Raw genomic sequence first — 18,222 nt, forward strand, 5'->3', positions numbered from 1 at the left:
ATATCATGGCCACAGCACTCCTCCCCATTGTCCTGCTGCTGTGCTCCCTGAAGGTAAGCCATGATTTGTTTCAGTTCAAGCACACATGCTCAATCTTTGCACATGTGCACATAAATAAACTGAATTAATCACTGTGGCAGGTATTTGTTCTTAAGGAGGAACTTTTGGCCTTTTGTGGATGGACTGTGGGGGCACATTTGACCCCAGTGCTTGTATATTTACCAAATCTACAGAGTGCTTATTTCCATTTAAGTCCTGAACTGCTCATGCAATCCCACTGAGTGATTTAACACAGCATCCATGCGTGCCCATATAAATTTGTAGCTCATATATAGGTAATGGATTTCTCTGACGAGTTTAAGGATTGAAACATTTGCTTCTTTATGCACGATCAGCATAATAAAAGCAGTTCAAAGGAAATGATTTCTAGATTCCAAGGAGGAAATGCAGAGAGGAAATAAACATGCCTAAAACCACATGGAGGTTGCAGCTGTTGGCCGGAGAAATACAAATATCAAACTGAGTTTCACGAGACTGGAGAACATCGGTAGAATGAGTGGGGAGAAAATTATTGTTTCGCAATTAATGAAGTCCCTTTTCCTGATGACATTTTGGATGCAAGGCCAGTGGGTGGGGTGGGAAGGAGAGCGTTCTCCAAAGAAGTGTAACAGGAATGAGGAGAAGAAACTAGATTAGTGACCATATCTGATATCAACAGCCATGTATCCTGAATAGTAAACAATAAACAGAACAAACTATTTTCAAGGAACCTGAAATCTGGTTTAAGTTTGCACACATCATTCAGGGAGTTCAAAACAAGCACAAGAAACACATAAGAATTTGAAGTCTGCTTTGTGATAGAAGACATTCCTATGGTAGGCAACCGGTGACCAGGTACTTCTTGGGCAGAGATTACACTCCAGGCAGTTGAAACATAAGTAGTTCTCTCTATATTGCTACTAATTGGAGAGTCAGAAAAAGGCTCCATCAAGCCATGTGTCAAGGAGGAGATGAGCCAATTCCACATGCCAGCACAAGAAAATGACACTAGCAGTCTGTGATCTTAGGAAGCTGTGATGCATACATGGCCAGTGTATGATGGAGGAACTGGTATTGTTCACTGGTTTGTATCATTCCACCCCTGCAATACAAAGAAAAACTATTGAGTTGTGCACTCACTGGGAGCTACAATGATTCAATTCTGTGAAACAACTAGCATCTTGGGAGAGCCGAACATGGCTTGCAAACAATTCAGGTGATGCTGCCTATTGTTCAAGAAAGTGAAACAAGCCTTCTAGTGCATCTACTGTATGTACTAAAGATAACAAAAGGAGTGGTGGTGGTAAAAGCAATGCTCCTAGGGGCCTCACTGCAAGTGTTGTCCGGGGATAGTGGCCCAGGCTAGGGGAAGGAGGGAGGGAGGACACAGTGAAGCAAGGAAGCAGCCACAGTAGGACCATGGAGGAATGCTGGGGGGAAACCCTAAACACTAGCAGCTGCTATTAAAAAATTGTTGAGGGGTAGGTTAAAGAAGGATACATAGGAAACTGACTCAGACTGGTCCATCTAACTCAGTACTGTATTGTCTACACTCACTGGTAGTAGCCCTCAAGGGTCTTAGATGTGTCTTTTCCAACCCAAATGGAGATTCTGGGGATTGAATCTGGGAGCTTCTGCAAGCAAAGCAGATCTTCTTCTTCATGGTGGAACTGAAGAGTGCTGTTGCAGAGAGAGTGCCCTCTAGATCTTTGTCATTTTTCCTGATAGCACACATGCTACATTTTGGTCAAATCTGTTACTGTGCAATCTCCTTATACATACATGGTAAAATGTTGAAGAAATGAGTCCAATGATGTATATTTGACCTAACAGTGTGTCCCAAGCCTACAATGGTTGAAGGCTGTTGTACAAGGGCACACTGTTTCCCTGGAGTGCTGGCCAGGCCAGGCCTACTGGACTCCACATACACATCCCTGCATGGACTGAGATATACACTCATCACATCAACAACTCCCTGGTGTCAGCATGCTGTGTAGGCCATGGATGGAGGGAACCTGTGATCCTCCAGATGCTGCTGAACTACAACTCCCATCATCCCTGAACAATAGCCATGCTGTCTGGGGCTGTTGAGAACTGGAGTCTAACAACACCTGGAGGACTACATATTCCCCAACCTGTTGTAAAAGAGATCAGTAGCACTGAGCAAGTATTTCAGGGGAAATTGCCCTCCATTACTGGAAGTTGGTGAAGACAATCTTGTTTATAAAGTCGTTTGCTTCACTCGATGACTGCCAACAGGATTTTATTGGTGTGATTTCCTACTGCTTTTGAAAGATTTTGTTAACATTTCTATGCTGTTTTAGATCATTATTGTAATTAAATTTTATGATTAACTCTCTTAAGAGTCTGCTGGTCGGGGCAGGATAATATGAAACAAAATATTGATGATCTCAACAGGCAACTTTTATAAGCTTTCAAGGAACTCCAGAGTTCCCTAGAACAGAGTTTGAAAACCACCCAGCTAATCAAAAGGCAGCTCAACTAAGCAGAGAGAGAGAAAACAGAGAGAGAGAGAGAGAGTTTCTTTTTATGCTGTATCCCAGAATGCTCAGGAGTAGCGCCTCAGGAGTAGGACTTTGGCGCACATTTACCACATTTTGAAGCAATGCACGTTACCATCTGAAGCGGCCTTCGACCTGGTACCCTCCAGATCCACAGGATTGCCACTCTCACTTTAGATTGAGCCAGTGGGGTGGAAAAAGCACACGTGTGTAATAGGGTCAAACTGCTCAGTCCCAGTTAATAAGTTTGTGGCGCTGTTCTCAGACCAACGGCACTTTCCTAACATACACAGCACATACAATGCATTGCGCTAGGTTTTTTCCCCTGCCCTGTACAGGAATTTTACACATAATGAGAAAGCTCAGAAGATCGTCAGCACACACCTGTCTATGCGCAGCTGGCAGACTATGCCCAAAATATCCACCTCTCCTTTATTCTTCAGTTGTTGGCATCCAATCTGCGTAGCAATAAAACAGCCTGTCCGACCAATTCCTGCACTGAACAAAACACCAATATAATGTCAGATTGCAGTGGCCCCTGAGGCTTTGAGGGGGATGAGGAAGGTTCTGGATGTCAGGAGAATGGGGCAGACACATTCACACACAAGCAGTGAATGTGAATGCTTTCTGTCTCTCACAATCACAGATCAAGTAGCCTGAGGACCATACATTTTACTTGTTTTACCAGAACCTGCAAATACATGACAGGAGAAAAGTGTGGTGTAGTGGTTAGAGCGTTGGACTAGGATTTGGGAGACTAGGAGTCTAGTCCCCAGTCAGCCATGAAGCTCACTGGGTGACCTGGGGCCAGTCACTGTCTCTCAGCCTAACCTACCTCACAGGGTTGTTGTGAGGATAAAATGGGGAGAGGAGGACCATATACACCACCTTGAGCTCCTTGGAGGGAAAGGTGGTATATAAATGTAAATAAAACAGGAGGTCCATAGGTACTGAGGTTTCAGTCTGGGGAGGTCTTTGTTCAGGCCAAGGCCGCTGAACTCCTTACACTGCTGCAGGGTTATGAGGAAAGCTTCTCACCTGCAGTGCACAACAACAGGTCCTCTGCTCTCTGTGGCCTGTAGAATTTTCTCCACCTCCAAAACCAAGTGCAAGAAGGTCTTGGCTGATTCTGGGGTCTTCTGGTCTGGCCAGGATGAGAAAACAATATGCTTCACCGTGCGACATTCATCGTTGAGCTGAGAATCATTATGAAACAGAAAGCATATAATTATTCCCTCTATTTCTGATGTTCAGATTGTGAGTGCCATTGCTGCTGCTATTATTATTATTATTTTGATGTCTTTTTTTTTAAAAAAATGCTTTTATACATTTCACGAATTTTACAATCATTTTAACATTTCAAAACTTGACTCCTTTCCCCCTCTTTCTGTGGTTCCTTAAACTTATTTTTAATATCTTCTGTATATCCAAATTAACTTAATTTCCTCATTTATTCATCTGCTTTAAATATATACTCTTATGAAACTGCAGGTTATTACAATAATCCTGCCAATGTTCTTATCTGTTTACAATTTATCGGATAAATTTTATCCCACCCTTCACACAAGGTCCCAGGGAGAGTTAAAACCAATCTTAAATGCAATATTAATAACAATTTAAAACAAATATAAGGGTGGGTCCTAATATATGGCTGCATACATACTACACATAGAAAGCACACACAGACCTCAAATCCTGGGAAATGTAGTTTACCTGCCATGGAGTTACAATTCCCACCACCCTTAACAAACTATAGTTTCCTGGATTCTTTTCTGGGTGCACGGGGAAGATGTGCTTCAAATGTATAGTGTGTATGTTATGCAGCCCCAAATCTTGGGCAACAAAGGCCAGGCGTCCAAAAGCACTGTCCTCACACAAGGAGGAGGTATCAGGAGAGCAGAAGTACAGTGGTACCACGGGTTAAGTACTTAATTCGTTCCGGAGGTCCGTTCTTAACCTGAAACTGTTCTTAACCTGAAGCACCACTTTAGCTAATGGGGCCTCCTGCTGCCGCCGCAGCCAGATTTCTGTTCTTATCCTGAAGCAAAGTTCTTAACCTGAAGCACTATTTCTGGATTAGTGGAGTGTGTAACCTGAAGCATATGTAACCTGAAGCGTAACCCGAGGTATCACTGTACAAAAAATATTTGGGGGGGAAGCACTAAGGTGGGATGGGACCCAAAAACAGTCCAGTAAGGCCTGGACTTGTTCAGTAGCCACAGACTGCAGACTGACTTGTGGGTTTTTAGAAAAACAGGTGGGAAACGAAACGGAATGGAGTATCATTGAGGAGGGTGTGTGTGCAAAAGGGTGCTTCCGAACTGCAGTTTATTATATTATGCTGCTGCTCTCGCTCATAAGTTTTTCACCCTCAAAATGCCAGCCTACACTTTTTATTTATTTTTATTTGTAAAATTGCCTGCATACGGCTGTGGCAACTGCTGGCATGTGAGGCCTTTAGCACATTTTTTGAGCAGGGGAAGGGCAGTTTGTCACATGTGTGATGGCATTTCCATGAGTGGCCTCTATTGCCACACTCCTACTCCCGCTTGCTTCTCACATGAGCAGGTTTGAGCAATAATAAAAACAAATGTTTGAAGCTGCTTAGTGCCCTGCATGAGGCTTGGGAGCATGCCTGTCTTTCTGTAAATTAAGATAATCCCTCTCTCCTCACTTCAGTCACATTCCCACCATACATTTTAAACACTCTTATGCCACCTTATTTTTCCTCGCTTCCTCGCAAAGAATCCTGGGAGCTGCAGTTTGTAAAGGGTGGTGGGAACTGTATCTTCATGAGAGGAAAACTACAATTCCCAGGATTCTCTAGGGGAGCCATGACTGTTAAAGCAGTACAGGTTTGCTTTCTGTACTGCTTTCTGTACTGCAACACAGATGTGTTGGGGTGGACCAGGGACTCAGCTACATTAGTAGAGACACAATTTGAATGCGCTATAAACATGCAACACCGGATGGTGCCAGAGAGCAGGAAATTTTTATACATGTTTTTCCATAGGGTTTTTTTCTGTTACAATGATGTAATTTCTGACTTGTTTATAGCATTTTTTCCTGTGTGTGGATCCACTCCAGCTTAAAGTACCCATTTGATCATGTTGTTGTGACAACAGAGGGGAATCAAATCAATCTGTTGTTTCTTCTATGCTGTTTCCTATAGCAGAAGGAAGCCCCGCTGCGGATGGGTGGGTGGATGAAACACACAAGGAAGAGGCAAATGTATCTGTGCAGCAGGAAAAACCCCTTGGCACCTCTTGTTGCTTTTTCCAAACCTCTCCAACAATGCAAATAAGCTTCCTTCTGCTGCGGGAGATTCTTGGAGAAGTTTGCATAAAGAAAAAACAGTGAGAAAAGCTACAGGAGACTAATTTGACTCCCTTCTCCTCTGCCAGCAACACTCTTGAATCTCAGGGTGCTTTGGATATGAAGTTTCGCCATCAGTTGGAGAAGGCTGAGAGAGAGGAATCGTATTAACTTGCCGAAAGATTGGCACAGGCACACACCCACTCAGAGCACTAAATATGCTTTCATTATCTTGGAAGTTGCGCCATTCTGTTCTGTCAAAATTTTTGGGGAAAACCTTTTTTTAAGGACAAGGAAACTGCAGTTTAATTGTAAACTAACTAGGGACGGAGGGAGGAGTGACTGAGGGTGGGGCGGAAAAAACCTCCACCCCCCATACCCAGGCTACCTTCTTCCAAACTCCACCTGCTGGTGTGGTTGGTGAATAGAAGAACCGGTGTGTTCATGAGCTACTTGGGTACACACAAACGTCAGTTCTGAATGACCTGTTTGCAAACTAACATTCCCTTCTGGACCTTAACTGAGGTGGGAAAACGCCCACTTGCAAGCAAACTCTTGGACTGCCAGACAGTCCACTTTGACCTGTGAGGCTATTCCCCGCCCCCGAACCATGCCTATTTGTCAATCAGCTGGTGTCATGGGCTGACATCAGCTGATGAGCATGGGCAGGGTTCAGTCCTGCTGGGTGCATTCCCTGCAAGATGTCAAAGGTCAGGGGAAAGAGGTGTATCTTCAGCATGCAACAGACACTATGTAATGAAGGTGCTAGGTGCACCTCAGTGGGGAGCTACCATATTTTTCTGCCCCTGTGCATAAGACGGCCCCTATTTCGGGGGACTCCAAATTTATAAAATGGGGGGAGATTGCCCAGAGTTGCTGGGCTTTTTGGGGGGAGGATTGACCACAGTTGTTGAGCTTTTTCTAGGGGGGACTGCCAAAATTTTTTCACCTGCCTGACCTACACTGCTACTCGCACACGTCGCAAAAGCCCCCTATCGTCTGGCAGAAGCTGCCAATCGCCCACACAATTGCCACAAATAGCACGCCCAATAGGGACGTGGGTGGCGCTGTGGTCTAAACTGCAGAGCCTAGGGCTTGCCGATCGGAAGGTCGGCAGTTCGAATCCCCGTGATGGGGTGAGCTCCCGTTGCTCGGTCCCTGCTCCTGCCCACCTAGCAGTTCGAAAGCACGTCAAAGTGCAAGTAGATAAATAGGTACAGCTCCAGCGGGAAGGTAAACGGCATTTTCGTGCACTGCTCTGGTTCACCAGAAGCAGCTTAGTCATGCTGGCCACATGACCCAGAAGCTGTCTGTGGACAGACACCAGCTCCCTCAGCCAGTAAAGCAAGATGAGTGCCGCAACCCCAGAGTCGGCCGCGACTGGACCTAACGGTCAGGGGTACCTTTACCTTTACCTTTAACATGCCCAATAGCTGCTGACCATCTCTGGCTCATGGCAGAAACCAATCCCACGTCCCCCCCCCATGCACTATCCATGTATAAGACAACCCCCAATTTTTAACATAGTTTTTAAATAAAAACACTTTGTCTTATACACGGAAAAGTATGGTAATTCCACAACTGAAGGGCTGCTACAGAGAAGGCCCTCTCCCAGGCCACCCCTCCAAACTTATCACTTCACATGAGCAGCAATGACTGCACAGTAAACCTTTGCCAGGAAGCACCATTGTCCCTGCTTGTGTCCCAAGCCCTCCTGGCCTACCTGTAGGCCAAAGTCGCGGATGGTGTATTCTTCACACTCACAAATGCCTTGCATGCGGATGGTGAAGGGCCCATAGGTTGCCTCTGTTTCAGGCCAGTAACAGACACATTTCTGAAACCAGAAGGACGAGGATCCCCATGAGGAGAAGTGGCAGCGTAAGTCAACATAAGCGAGTGACTCAGAATTGTAGCATAATATAAAAAAGCAGAACCATTCAACCACCAGCTCCAGTCACACCAGATCCACCTACGCAATCCAGACCACAGTACACCAGGATCAAAGAGTTGTGTACAGCGGCAAGGGGCCTACAGACCAAACAGGTACTCAGAACGCCCTGACATTCTTTATAGGGTGCTCCAGAAGCTGCCTTATGGGAGAAAATGAACTGAGAGTGATATTAGAGTTTAGATGAGGTATCTTAGCCATTTACACTGTCTCCCCACTGTACTGAAGGTATTTGTGCCAGCCAACGGAACCTCCAGATATAATAATGCTGCAAACCTAACCCGATTTTTTAGCCGGAACTCGCTGGAACTCAGTTCTGGGACTGCTCAAGTGGGGGCCATAGCCGTTATAAGAGAACAAGTGAGTTCCGGCACCTCTTTCCCTAGAAAAATAGCACTGCTGCAATCCTATACAAACTTACAGGGAAGCAAAAGACCCACTGAATACAGTACTGTGGTTCTTACTTCTGAGTAAACACTTCCCCCCCCTCTTTGAATGAGCATGCATAATATTGCACAGCTGAGATCTTTTAAGGAATGTGGTGTAAACAACTCATCAGCACGGTCCTGCTATGATGCACTGAAGTCTTGGGATGGATTTTAGAAGAGTGAGTGTCACTGGGGGCCAAATTAATCCCCTTCCCCCTAAAGCAGAGAGCTGGCCCATGGTTGGAAATGTTAGCATTCTGGTTGCCCAATTTCCCCCTGCATTTATGGCCCAAAATGCACAGTTATAGAAGCTTGGGTGAGCATTCTTTGTTAAACTGATGGTTTGCTAATCTAGGAGCTTCTGTTGTTCTTTCCTCAGTGAGAACCAAATTCTTCTCCTGAAAGCGAGAAGCACTTACCAATGCTGTGGGGTTTTTTTACCACTAATGCTAAAGGAGGAGCTCTCAGCAGGAATAAAAGTATCAGTTGTCCATCCCTGTTTGATGAAATGTTTACAAATTTAAGCTTGCTCACTGTTATTCTGTTAGTGTCTGGAAAGTCCCTTCACCTCCAGGGAATTCATTTATGCTCACTCACAGCAGATGGAGAGAAGTCTACAGGCCCAATACATTTTGCTGCCTGAGGTAAAGACAGTGCTTTAAAAAAGAGAAAAGAAATAAAAAAGGTGCCGGTACTCACCATGAAGTTGTTATAGTAAGTGCCACACTTTTAACTTTTTAAATTTTAATTTAAGTTGCTAGTACTGGGCACCATTTTCTGGGTACCCAGGGGGAAAAAAGCACTGGGTAAAGGACACAATGGTGTTCTCTCCATTACATATATAAAAGCCACCCAGACTGGCACTTGAATCACCAATGCATTCACCAACGAATCGTACTTCGGTATTGGCAATGGAGTAGCATTCTCCACTGCACTTGAGGGCAGCAGACTAGCTTAGTGGATTCAGGACACACTCTGTTTGCTCCTCACACACACCCAGCATCTGCCATGTGAGGCAGCTATCTCACTCTGCCTAATGGTAGGGCCGGCGCTGCTCAAGGCCCACACCAATCATACCTCTTTTGCTTCCTTGAGTTTGGTGAGCATAACGATGAGAGGAGCTCCTTCCTGCCACACCATTGTCCAGAAGTCATTGACTGTATTAAGCATGGGCCCCTGGGTGGCAATATAGGTCTTCTCCTGCCCAGCATAACCCTAGAAGGTGAGACAGAAATATCAACAAGTAAGACACATCCCAACAGTCATCTTCAGATTTCTCACACCTCAATGACCCTCTGGCTCACCCGGATGTAGTTTGCATTAATGTAGCTCTCGTCTTCTTGGCTCACCGCTCTCTTGAGGCACACACGACTCTGGGGATCTAAAGGGACAGTTTGGTTACAGCGGACTTGGTGCCCGAACACAAAGACCGTGCACACAGCATCATCTAATTATAATATCCTAACCCGTGGGTGAAAAACCTGTTGGCCTCCAAATGTTGTTGGATTTCAACTCCCATCAGCCCCAGTCTGCATAGCCAACAGTCAGGGATGATGGGAGCCATAGTCCAAGAGAAGGAGGAGGAGGAGTTTGGATTTGATATCCCGCTTTATCACTACCCTAAGGAGTCTCAAAGCGGCTAACAATCTCCTTTTACCTTCCTGCCTCACAACAAACACTCTGTGAAAGACTTCACAGAAGTGTGACTAGTCCAAGGTCACCCAGCAGCTGCATGTGGAGGAGCAGGGATGCAAACCCGGTTCACCAGATTATGAGTCCACCATTCTTAACCACTACACTATATTGGCTCTCGAGCTTATGGATTCCCACCCTTGTCACAAGAAGTCAGAAAGCTGGCCAGATCCTCCTTCAGAGAGATGCTCCCCCCACCTTCCAGCACATTTGACTCAGTCGTTGCTGCCTCATCGTTCTTCTGTCCTTGCTCAGACTCATTATTTACAATGAATTTGCCTTTTCAACAGTCATGTCAGAAGTGATGTATGTCACTACAGCAGCTGGAACACAGAGCAGTCATTTTATTTCTGCTCACACAGGTGGAGTTTTCATCCCACCACAATGGCAAGTCTATCTGGGATATAAAATGGCCTTGAGTTGTTTTCCACTCAAACACCCGTCACCATCTTACGCAAACAAGGTGGCATCTACAAGAGGTTCCCCTATGTCTCTGGCGTTTAGAAACTTTTCCACTCCAACTCATCACAACTTCTAAAGCCACAAGGTATTGTTATGATTATGTACAGCATCCTGCACATCTCAGCAGGGATTGAAATTATGTCTGCTAAAGCCAAAGGGTGGAACTTTTACAGGAGAGGCAGGGAAGCTTTTCATTTCTTTTCTGTTGAGGACTGCATTCCCACAAGGTAGAGCTACCTTCCCAACACAAGTATCCCCACAGCTTATCTGGGCAGGGCTGGAGTGGTGCAGCAAGCAAGGACATAGGACACGCCATGTGGCACACAGCTCCATCATCCAGCAAAGAGGAATGAACAGAGCTCTCTGGAGGAACAGCCAGGAGTGCTGCAGCTGTGACTGAGCTGTTATTTTCAGAAGCTAAGGAATCCGATCATGAAAAACAAAATCCAACCATTTGCTCTGTAGGTGCACAACAGAGCTGTGTGTGCCTCTTTTATACTCAATGATACAGTCACAACTGACCTAGAGTTATGCCACCTCTCAGTGTGCATGTAAGAGGGGAGAGCTACACATAGGCCTCAAGGGCCTTGTCTAGCAATGGGACTAAAAATAGGGCCATGCTAGTGTTTCAAAGTCTACAGCAAGAATGCAAGGTCACACCCCCACTGTACATTTAAAGTGCATTGTGTTCCCTCAAAGGATCCTGGGAACCGTACTCTATCCCTCACAAAACTACAGTTTCAGGCAGTTCTCAGGATTGGGCCGGTGGCGGGGACACACAATGCGCTTTAAATGTGCTTTACCTATATGGTGCGAATGTGACCTGACACTGGTCAAAGAATACAAATGAGAATAGATGGGTCCATTGGTCTGCCTTCCTTTGCCATCTTTCCACTTTCCTTGTTCACAAGAGGCAAACATACTTGGTAGGATGGATTTATATCTGTCTTTTGCTGCTCGTCTGGGGATGTCCAGCTCTTCTGCACTGGCAAAGTTGGAGGGGATTTTCTGTAAAGGAGGAAAGAAGGAATTGCTGAAATATTCCCCTCTCTGAAACATAAAGCACCCAAAGTGTTGGAAAGAGGGAATATAAATGCATATATGTTTTTGCTTTCCAACACATACTCTGAATTGTTCCCCTTTTAACCTGCTGTCAACCGAAAGGGACTGTTATGGAGATCTCTCACCTGCCTAAAGAAGCCCAGCTCTTTATAAAGGGTAGTGGTGTTATTATTCAACTTATAAAACCCAGGAAAAAAGGGAGGCACTTCCTGCTCTGTTAAGATGCTAGGCACAAAACGTTCATTGCCGTAGCATGGGAAACATGTGACTCTCCAGATGTTCTTGGACTACAACTCCCATCCTCCATCACCATTGGCCATGCTGGGTGGGGGACATGGGAGTTGGGAGTCCAACAGCATCTGGAGAACCACAGGTAGAACAGTTTTCTAACAGGAACACATAAGAAGAGGGAGATGGATCAGACCAGTGACCCATCTAGTTCAGCTTCCTGTTCTCACAACCAGATGCCTAGGAGAAGCCCAACAGCAGGACCTGAGCACTCTCCCCAGCTGCGATTACCATCAACTGGCATTCAGAGGCATACTGCCTCCCACATTGGGTAGAACATAGGAATCATGGCTAGTTGCCATTGAGAGCCTTATTCATCGTGAATTTGTTTAATCTTTTAAAGCCATCAAAGGTGGTGGTCACCATTGCCTCCTGTGGGAGCTCACTCTATCATTTAACAATGTGCTATGTGAAGAAGTAGTTTATTTTGTCTGTCTTGAATCTTACAACATTCAGCTTCATTGGATGCCCATGAGATCTAGTGTTAAGAGAGTGAGATCCTCATGATCTAGTACTATAACTAAGAGAGGGCGAGAGGGAGAAAAAAATAAATACTTTATCAACTTTCAGCAAACCAAACCATGCATAATTTTATGCAATTTTATCAGGTTGCCTCTCACACCTTTCCTCTAAACTAAAAATAAACACCCCAATTCTGGAACCTTCCCTTGAGCATTCTGGCTGCTCTCCTCTGACTCTCTCCCAGTTTTACAATATGCAGTACTCTAGATTGCAGGATGGGGTGCAATTGGAGGAGCTTAGCTTGGAATGAAATCCAGACGAGGCAGTTCTGAGTGTCTCACCGCAAACTCCTCTTGAAGCTCCTCTAGGCTCCAGTTCTGCTGCTGGAGCATCCTCTGAGTAAGAACATGGCTGGTGGTGTTCAGGAGCTTCACTGTGACATCCCTTGGGGTGGAGACGGATGAAATGGGTTCTGTGTTGCTCAGGGAACTCATGTCCAGCACCAGCGACACGTTGGAGCCCCTTCTGAAAGGGAGAGAAACCCGAATGTGCAAATTATAAGCCTAGAGATAGCCATCTATAGAACAGGGTGGAAGAGTTGTATGAAAGGGGTAAAATGTGCTGCTGCAAGCTACTGAAAAGATGCACAATAGTAACTGGGATCAAAGGCAATTTTAACCCTGCATAAATCTTATAGAACAATGCAAGTAAATTTCATTTACTTGCCAAGTGTATATTGACAATGCTTCCCTCTCCATCTTCTGATTGTAAATTGTTTTAAATTCTAATATTATATTTTTACATTTTTGTAACCTACGCAAGGACCTTATGCCCAAGGGAGGACAACAAATCTAAATAATAAATACCCTAGACTCTAGCTGCAGCATCACACAGCCACTCCAGACAGAGAGAAACTAGAAGGGAAGCCAGAGATTGAGGATTTAACTATTATACGCTGAATATGTAGCATATAGTACCAAAGCAATATTGTCACTACACAATTATTGGGACCCCAGCTCATGAGTGTCACACATTAGCGAGCCACAGAGTTCCTATGTTGGCCCAGTTTCAGGCTGATATTGCAATCATATATTTAAAATAATCCTCAAATTGGTTCTAATGATTATGGGAGTCCATTCCTTCTTCCAGAACAGAAATGTTCCAGACTAAGCACAAACAGGGCAAGAGGAATTCTGCAAATGATTGTGTGAAAGGAATTTTAAAACACCCATACCGATATTATGCCCTTCTCTGTGTCTTCCCTCTAAGGGAGGTCTAGAGAGTGGCAGGACAAAAAAAGGCCTTTTCTGCGGTGGCTCCCTGCTTATAAAATGCTCTCCTAAAGGAAACACACCTGACGTGATCATTCTGTATTTAGGCATCAGGAAAAAACATTTTTATTTACCCAGGCCTTCAGCCCTTAATTTGATGGAAATCATGTATGTTTGTGGCCTCTTTTGGTGTTCAATGAGGTGGGTTAGAATTGCTTTCTTTACTATATAATAAAAATGTAAGAATGTCATCATCCTGCAGTTCACTTGTCCACAGACAGGTGGTGCTGTGAAATACAGTGTAATGAGAGGCAGTAAATGGGTGGTTTAGGCAAGCTGCAAAGGGTCAGCTGGAACAAGCTTTAGCAGTCCCCCAGCAGCTCCACTGGCTCCTCCGCCTACCTGCCCTGGGACCTCTGCTCCTGGATCTAAACCCCCAGACTGACTGGTGCCACTAATGGCCACCTTGGGGATCTGCTGCTTTTGTGCCGCTGCCAATTAGGGTGCAAAAATAGCCCAATGCAAGAAGAAGGAAGGTGGTCAGAAGCCAGGGTCTGCCAGTCTGGTAATCTGCTTCTGCCAATGCCACCATTTATGATAAAGGGCCAGCCTGACTAGGAGGGGCAGTGGCAGATCCCCAGACCAGCCACCACTTCTGGCCTCTTTCCTGTAGTGCTCATCTGGCTGGGCCATCTCTTCATCCAACCTGGCTGCAGCAGCAACACGAGGTAGAAAGCGAAAGGTCCGGGGGGCAGGATGCAGTGTCACGTGAGGGATCGGGAGGCGTGTGCGTTTGGAAAAGGGTGGGTTAGTGGGAAGAGTGGTAGGTTGACATGTTGCTGAGTAAAATGAGTAGAGGTGCAGCCGGTAATTTGGGGCATTTGTTTCAAGTCACAGGTCCGAGAGATGTCCCTTCACCCCACCCGTCCTTCCGCTTCCCCCAGGAAAACCCACTGAACTAGAACAAACATCAATCAGGTTTTTGTGCGGATTGACCTTTGTTCTGATTCAGCAGTAAACAGCAGGTTTTCCTAGGGGTGGGGGTGGGGAAAAGCTACCCTCTGAGACCCAAGACTTGAAATCACAGGACAAATGGATAGGCCCTTATATATATTTATGGATGAGCCTTTTGGGGTTTTCCTTGCAGTCTTATAATCGGCTTTAATATGTCTTGGTAGTCCTGTTCTTCCATTGCAAGTCACTTTGAGACACCATCTTGTAAAAAGTGGCAAATAACTATAATAAACAACAATTATAATACTAGGCATAGTCAGAGTCTTATTTCTAAAAGTTCCAGGCACTGGACTCAGCACCGGTCCTGAGTACAGCTGCATGCCGCTGGAAGCAGACTGGTTCATATAAAGCTGTCCATGGAAGTATCTTGCTCCTCACTAGGATGCTGTGAGTCCCCTTTTCTCCCAAAGCACCCCTTTTCATCTGTTAAGTGGCTTTCTAGAACAGGGGTCAGCAAACCTTTTCAGCAAGGGGCCGATCCACTGTCCCTCAGACCTTGTGGGGGGCCGGACTATATTTTGGAAAAAAAATATGAATGAATTCCTATGCCCCACAAATAACCCAGAGATGCATTTTAAATAAAAGCACACATTCTACTCATGTAAAAACACCAAGCAGGCCCCTCAACCCAGAGATGCATTTTGAATAAAAGCACACATTCTACTCATGTAAAAACACGCTGATTCCCGGACCGTCCACAGGCCAGATTTAGAAGGCGATTGGGCCGGATCCAGCCCCCAGGCCTTAGTTTGCCTACCCATGTTCTAGAACAACGACTTGTACATAAACTCTCAGCCCCTGGTATCTGCAAAACACAGAGCACTCTCAACTCACCTATCCTGCAGACGCACATGTTTCTTGACTTCCTGACACTTCTCCATTCCTGCCCTCTTTTGCTCACGTAGCAGGCTGAAACTATCAACTTTAGGGCATGCTGAACAGGAGAGGACCATGCTGTGCCAGCAAAGGATTCTCTGGACTGAGGTATGAGAGGCCAGCCACCCGAGGAACCCTGAGAGCAGGTGCCATGCGGGTCAGCCAGCCCATGAGGCTGGAGGAACACCTAGAGACCACAAAAAGCAAGCGGTTCATTGAAGAGAGCTCCATCAACTTCCTGTATGTCACTCACGCCCCTGTTAGGAAGGAAGAGGCTGCAACAAAAAGCCCCATGTACACCTAACAGAGCTTCACTCAGAGAATGTCTAGACCAGGGTTTCCCAAACTTGGGTCTCCAGCTATTTTTGGACTACAACTCCCATCATCCTTAGCTAGCAGGATCAGTGGTCAGAAATGATGGGAGCTGTAGTCCGAAAAATAGCCAGAGACCCAAGTTTGGGAAACCCTCATGTAGAACATGGTTGTCTTTGGAACATGCCACTTCCTGCAGGTGGCATGTCCCAGTCTAGAAGGAATCTCTGTCTGTAAGGTCTGGAACAAGACTACCGCTTACATCAACACACATGCACATTCACCAAATTAGAACCTGTGGACAGTGAACCCATTCCTGCAGAGCCAGAGGAGTTTTTCCTACGGTAGTCCAGCTTAGGAAAGAGGAAGGCACAAACAGCAGAGCTATGGGCAACCAAGTTCACATAAGCCAACTGGGAAGTCACAGGCCCCTTAAATCAAATGGGCATTCTTGCGCATGGCACTCCTGTTCAGCCCCAGCATCTGGGCTTTATTTCCTCTCCCCTCCGTCTCCACAACACACACTTAGCAGACACAGAGGTTTTCTCCCATGCCCACCCTGTTCCGACACTCCCAGTTGGATAGTCACTCACCCACTGCTGTTGGCAAACCCATCTCTCCTGCTGTTTATAACCAAATAAATAAATAAAAAGTGAGCGCAGGAAATTCCTTATCACTATGCTGGTGGTTGCTCTGGCACTTCCCCCTCTTGCTCCACCCTTGCAGCCACCCACACACATGTGCCGGCCACAAACTTCACAGCTCCATCCGCTGCACAACCCCCCCGGGGAGCTCTCACAAGGCAGTGCAGAGACTCAGATCCTTTCTGAGCATTCGGCCCCGAGGATTGCTATTCTTTAGCTACCCAACAGAAAACAGCAGATCTCTGGTGGCAGATAGCACAGATGCAGAATGTCTCCTTGAATCAAGGGTGGGAATTTGGCCCTCAGATGGGGCAATCTTCTGAAGGCCACAGTCCAGCGATAGGCAAAAGCTAGCAAAGCAACAGTTCCACCGATTGTGCCACACTGATGACAAATCTAGATTTTAGGAATCCATTTCAGAGGAGCAATTTGTAAAGGGCTTGCCCACATTTGAGCATTATTTAGCTGTTCATCCACTCCACCACCACCCCAATCAAATTAGACAAGAGTAATCCATACCCAGACATATTTCAATATGTATAGGGGAAGCAACTTTGGTCTTTCCTGTGCATCCCAGTAGGCATGGCTTTTGTCTTCTAATTGGTCAGTTCAGCTATGCCAGTTAGGTACTGACAGGGCATGTGTGCAGGTAGCTGTGCACACACCTCGGATTGTTTGTTTGTTTGTTTGTTTGTTTAATGTCCCTACCCAAGAAGTGTTCAAATGCAGTCAAGCAATTGTAAATTAGCTCGTGCAATTTTTGATTTTGTGCAAATCTGAGGGATCAAAAGGAATGTTAGACCGAGCTCCTGATTACTATTAGCACGTGCCCTTATTAGCATGTGCACAAGTACATAAATATTTGTGTGCAGACCTAGAACAGGGAAAGGTAGTGGAGGGCAGGGAAGTTGTGATTGAGGTGAGGGTTCAGCAGACACACTCCATCAATCATCCACTGATATGGACAGGAAATACTGAAATGCCTGTGAAAAATGTGTGGGCACTTGCATGTCCGTTTTGCACACAGAAAAAACAGATCTGAATAATCTGTAATATTAAACCCCTACCTGGAAGCATCCTTAATCTGCTACAGCAGGGTTCTTGAACACAATAGGACACTGAAGCAAAATAAAAAGATTCTTGTTGAAATAAATCACCTAGTCCAGCATCCTATTCAGGCTACTACTTCCTTTTTACCAATCCCCTCATTTTGAGGAAGTTTTCTTTTTTGAAGACAATTTTGACCCTGCTGGATTTCCCTGGCAATTAGACATTCACATACATATTTAATTCAATAGCTCTAGACTCATTGTTCCCAATTGTGTCAGCAACATTTACAGATTGCACCAGGTCCTGAGCACCGCTCGTAATATTAAGTCCTGGTTCACCACTCCTCTGGTTGCTACCATGACCAACTGTTCTAGGGCACGGTCATTTAGAATATCTGAAAATTTCATGTCTTTGTTGTGACTGGACCAATCTTTGTGAAGAACCCACTACTGTAACGAAGAGAGCTTCTTTGCTCTCATACTTCATCTCAAAATATCCTTGAATGTTTTGATCTGGGGGACGATAGCATGTCCTCCATATTATTCTTGGGGCTTGGTATCACCAACCCACAATGATTTTGTGGAGGATTCTGCCCCTTTTGTGATTTCTTGCTTGCTGGACTCAATGCCCTCTTTGACACTCTACCACACTAATGGAATTGTAGGGTTATCCTGGCAAATTTATTCATCCTGAGTACAGTAAAAAAATAAACAAAAAGCCAGAAAGGAGTAGATCAATCCATCTCTCTGCATGTTATATACATTGTTGGCCTGAGATACCTATGACTAACTGCTCAATCCTATGCATGTTTACTTATTCCACTGAGGTCTGTAGTAC

General features: G+C 45.4%; 1 protein-coding gene across 5 annotated transcripts; it reads right to left on the bottom strand.

The window, feature by feature from the left end:
- Positions 1-758: 758 nt before the first annotated feature.
- Positions 759-16,408, bottom strand: PTPN7 (protein tyrosine phosphatase non-receptor type 7). Of its 5 annotated transcripts, none has more exons than XM_083617560.1 (10): positions 16,285-16,408; positions 15,338-15,566; positions 12,560-12,743; positions 11,330-11,414; positions 9,557-9,633; positions 9,330-9,467; positions 7,600-7,710; positions 3,600-3,757; positions 2,946-3,054; positions 759-1,141 (listed from the first exon to the last, which is right to left on the bottom strand). In XM_083617560.1, the coding sequence occupies exons 2-9, from the start codon at positions 15,454-15,456 to the stop codon at positions 2,994-2,996; spliced, it is 933 nt and encodes a 310-aa protein (XP_083473686.1). In that variant the 5' UTR covers positions 15,457-15,566; positions 16,285-16,408; the 3' UTR covers positions 759-1,141; positions 2,946-2,993. The 5 variants fall into 5 exon arrangements, with proteins under 5 accessions (XP_083473686.1, XP_083473682.1, XP_083473684.1 ...); XM_083617556.1 differs by having other exon boundaries at positions 2,946-3,059; positions 16,285-16,407; XM_083617558.1 differs by lacking the exon at positions 16,285-16,408 and adding an exon at positions 16,250-16,272 and having other exon boundaries at positions 2,946-3,059.
- Positions 16,409-18,222: the final 1,814 nt, after the last annotated feature.

The sequence above is a fragment of the Podarcis filfolensis genome (assembly GCF_964270895.1).
Source record: "Podarcis filfolensis genome assembly, chromosome: 6".
NCBI lineage: Eukaryota > Metazoa > Chordata > Lepidosauria > Squamata > Lacertidae > Podarcis > Podarcis filfolensis.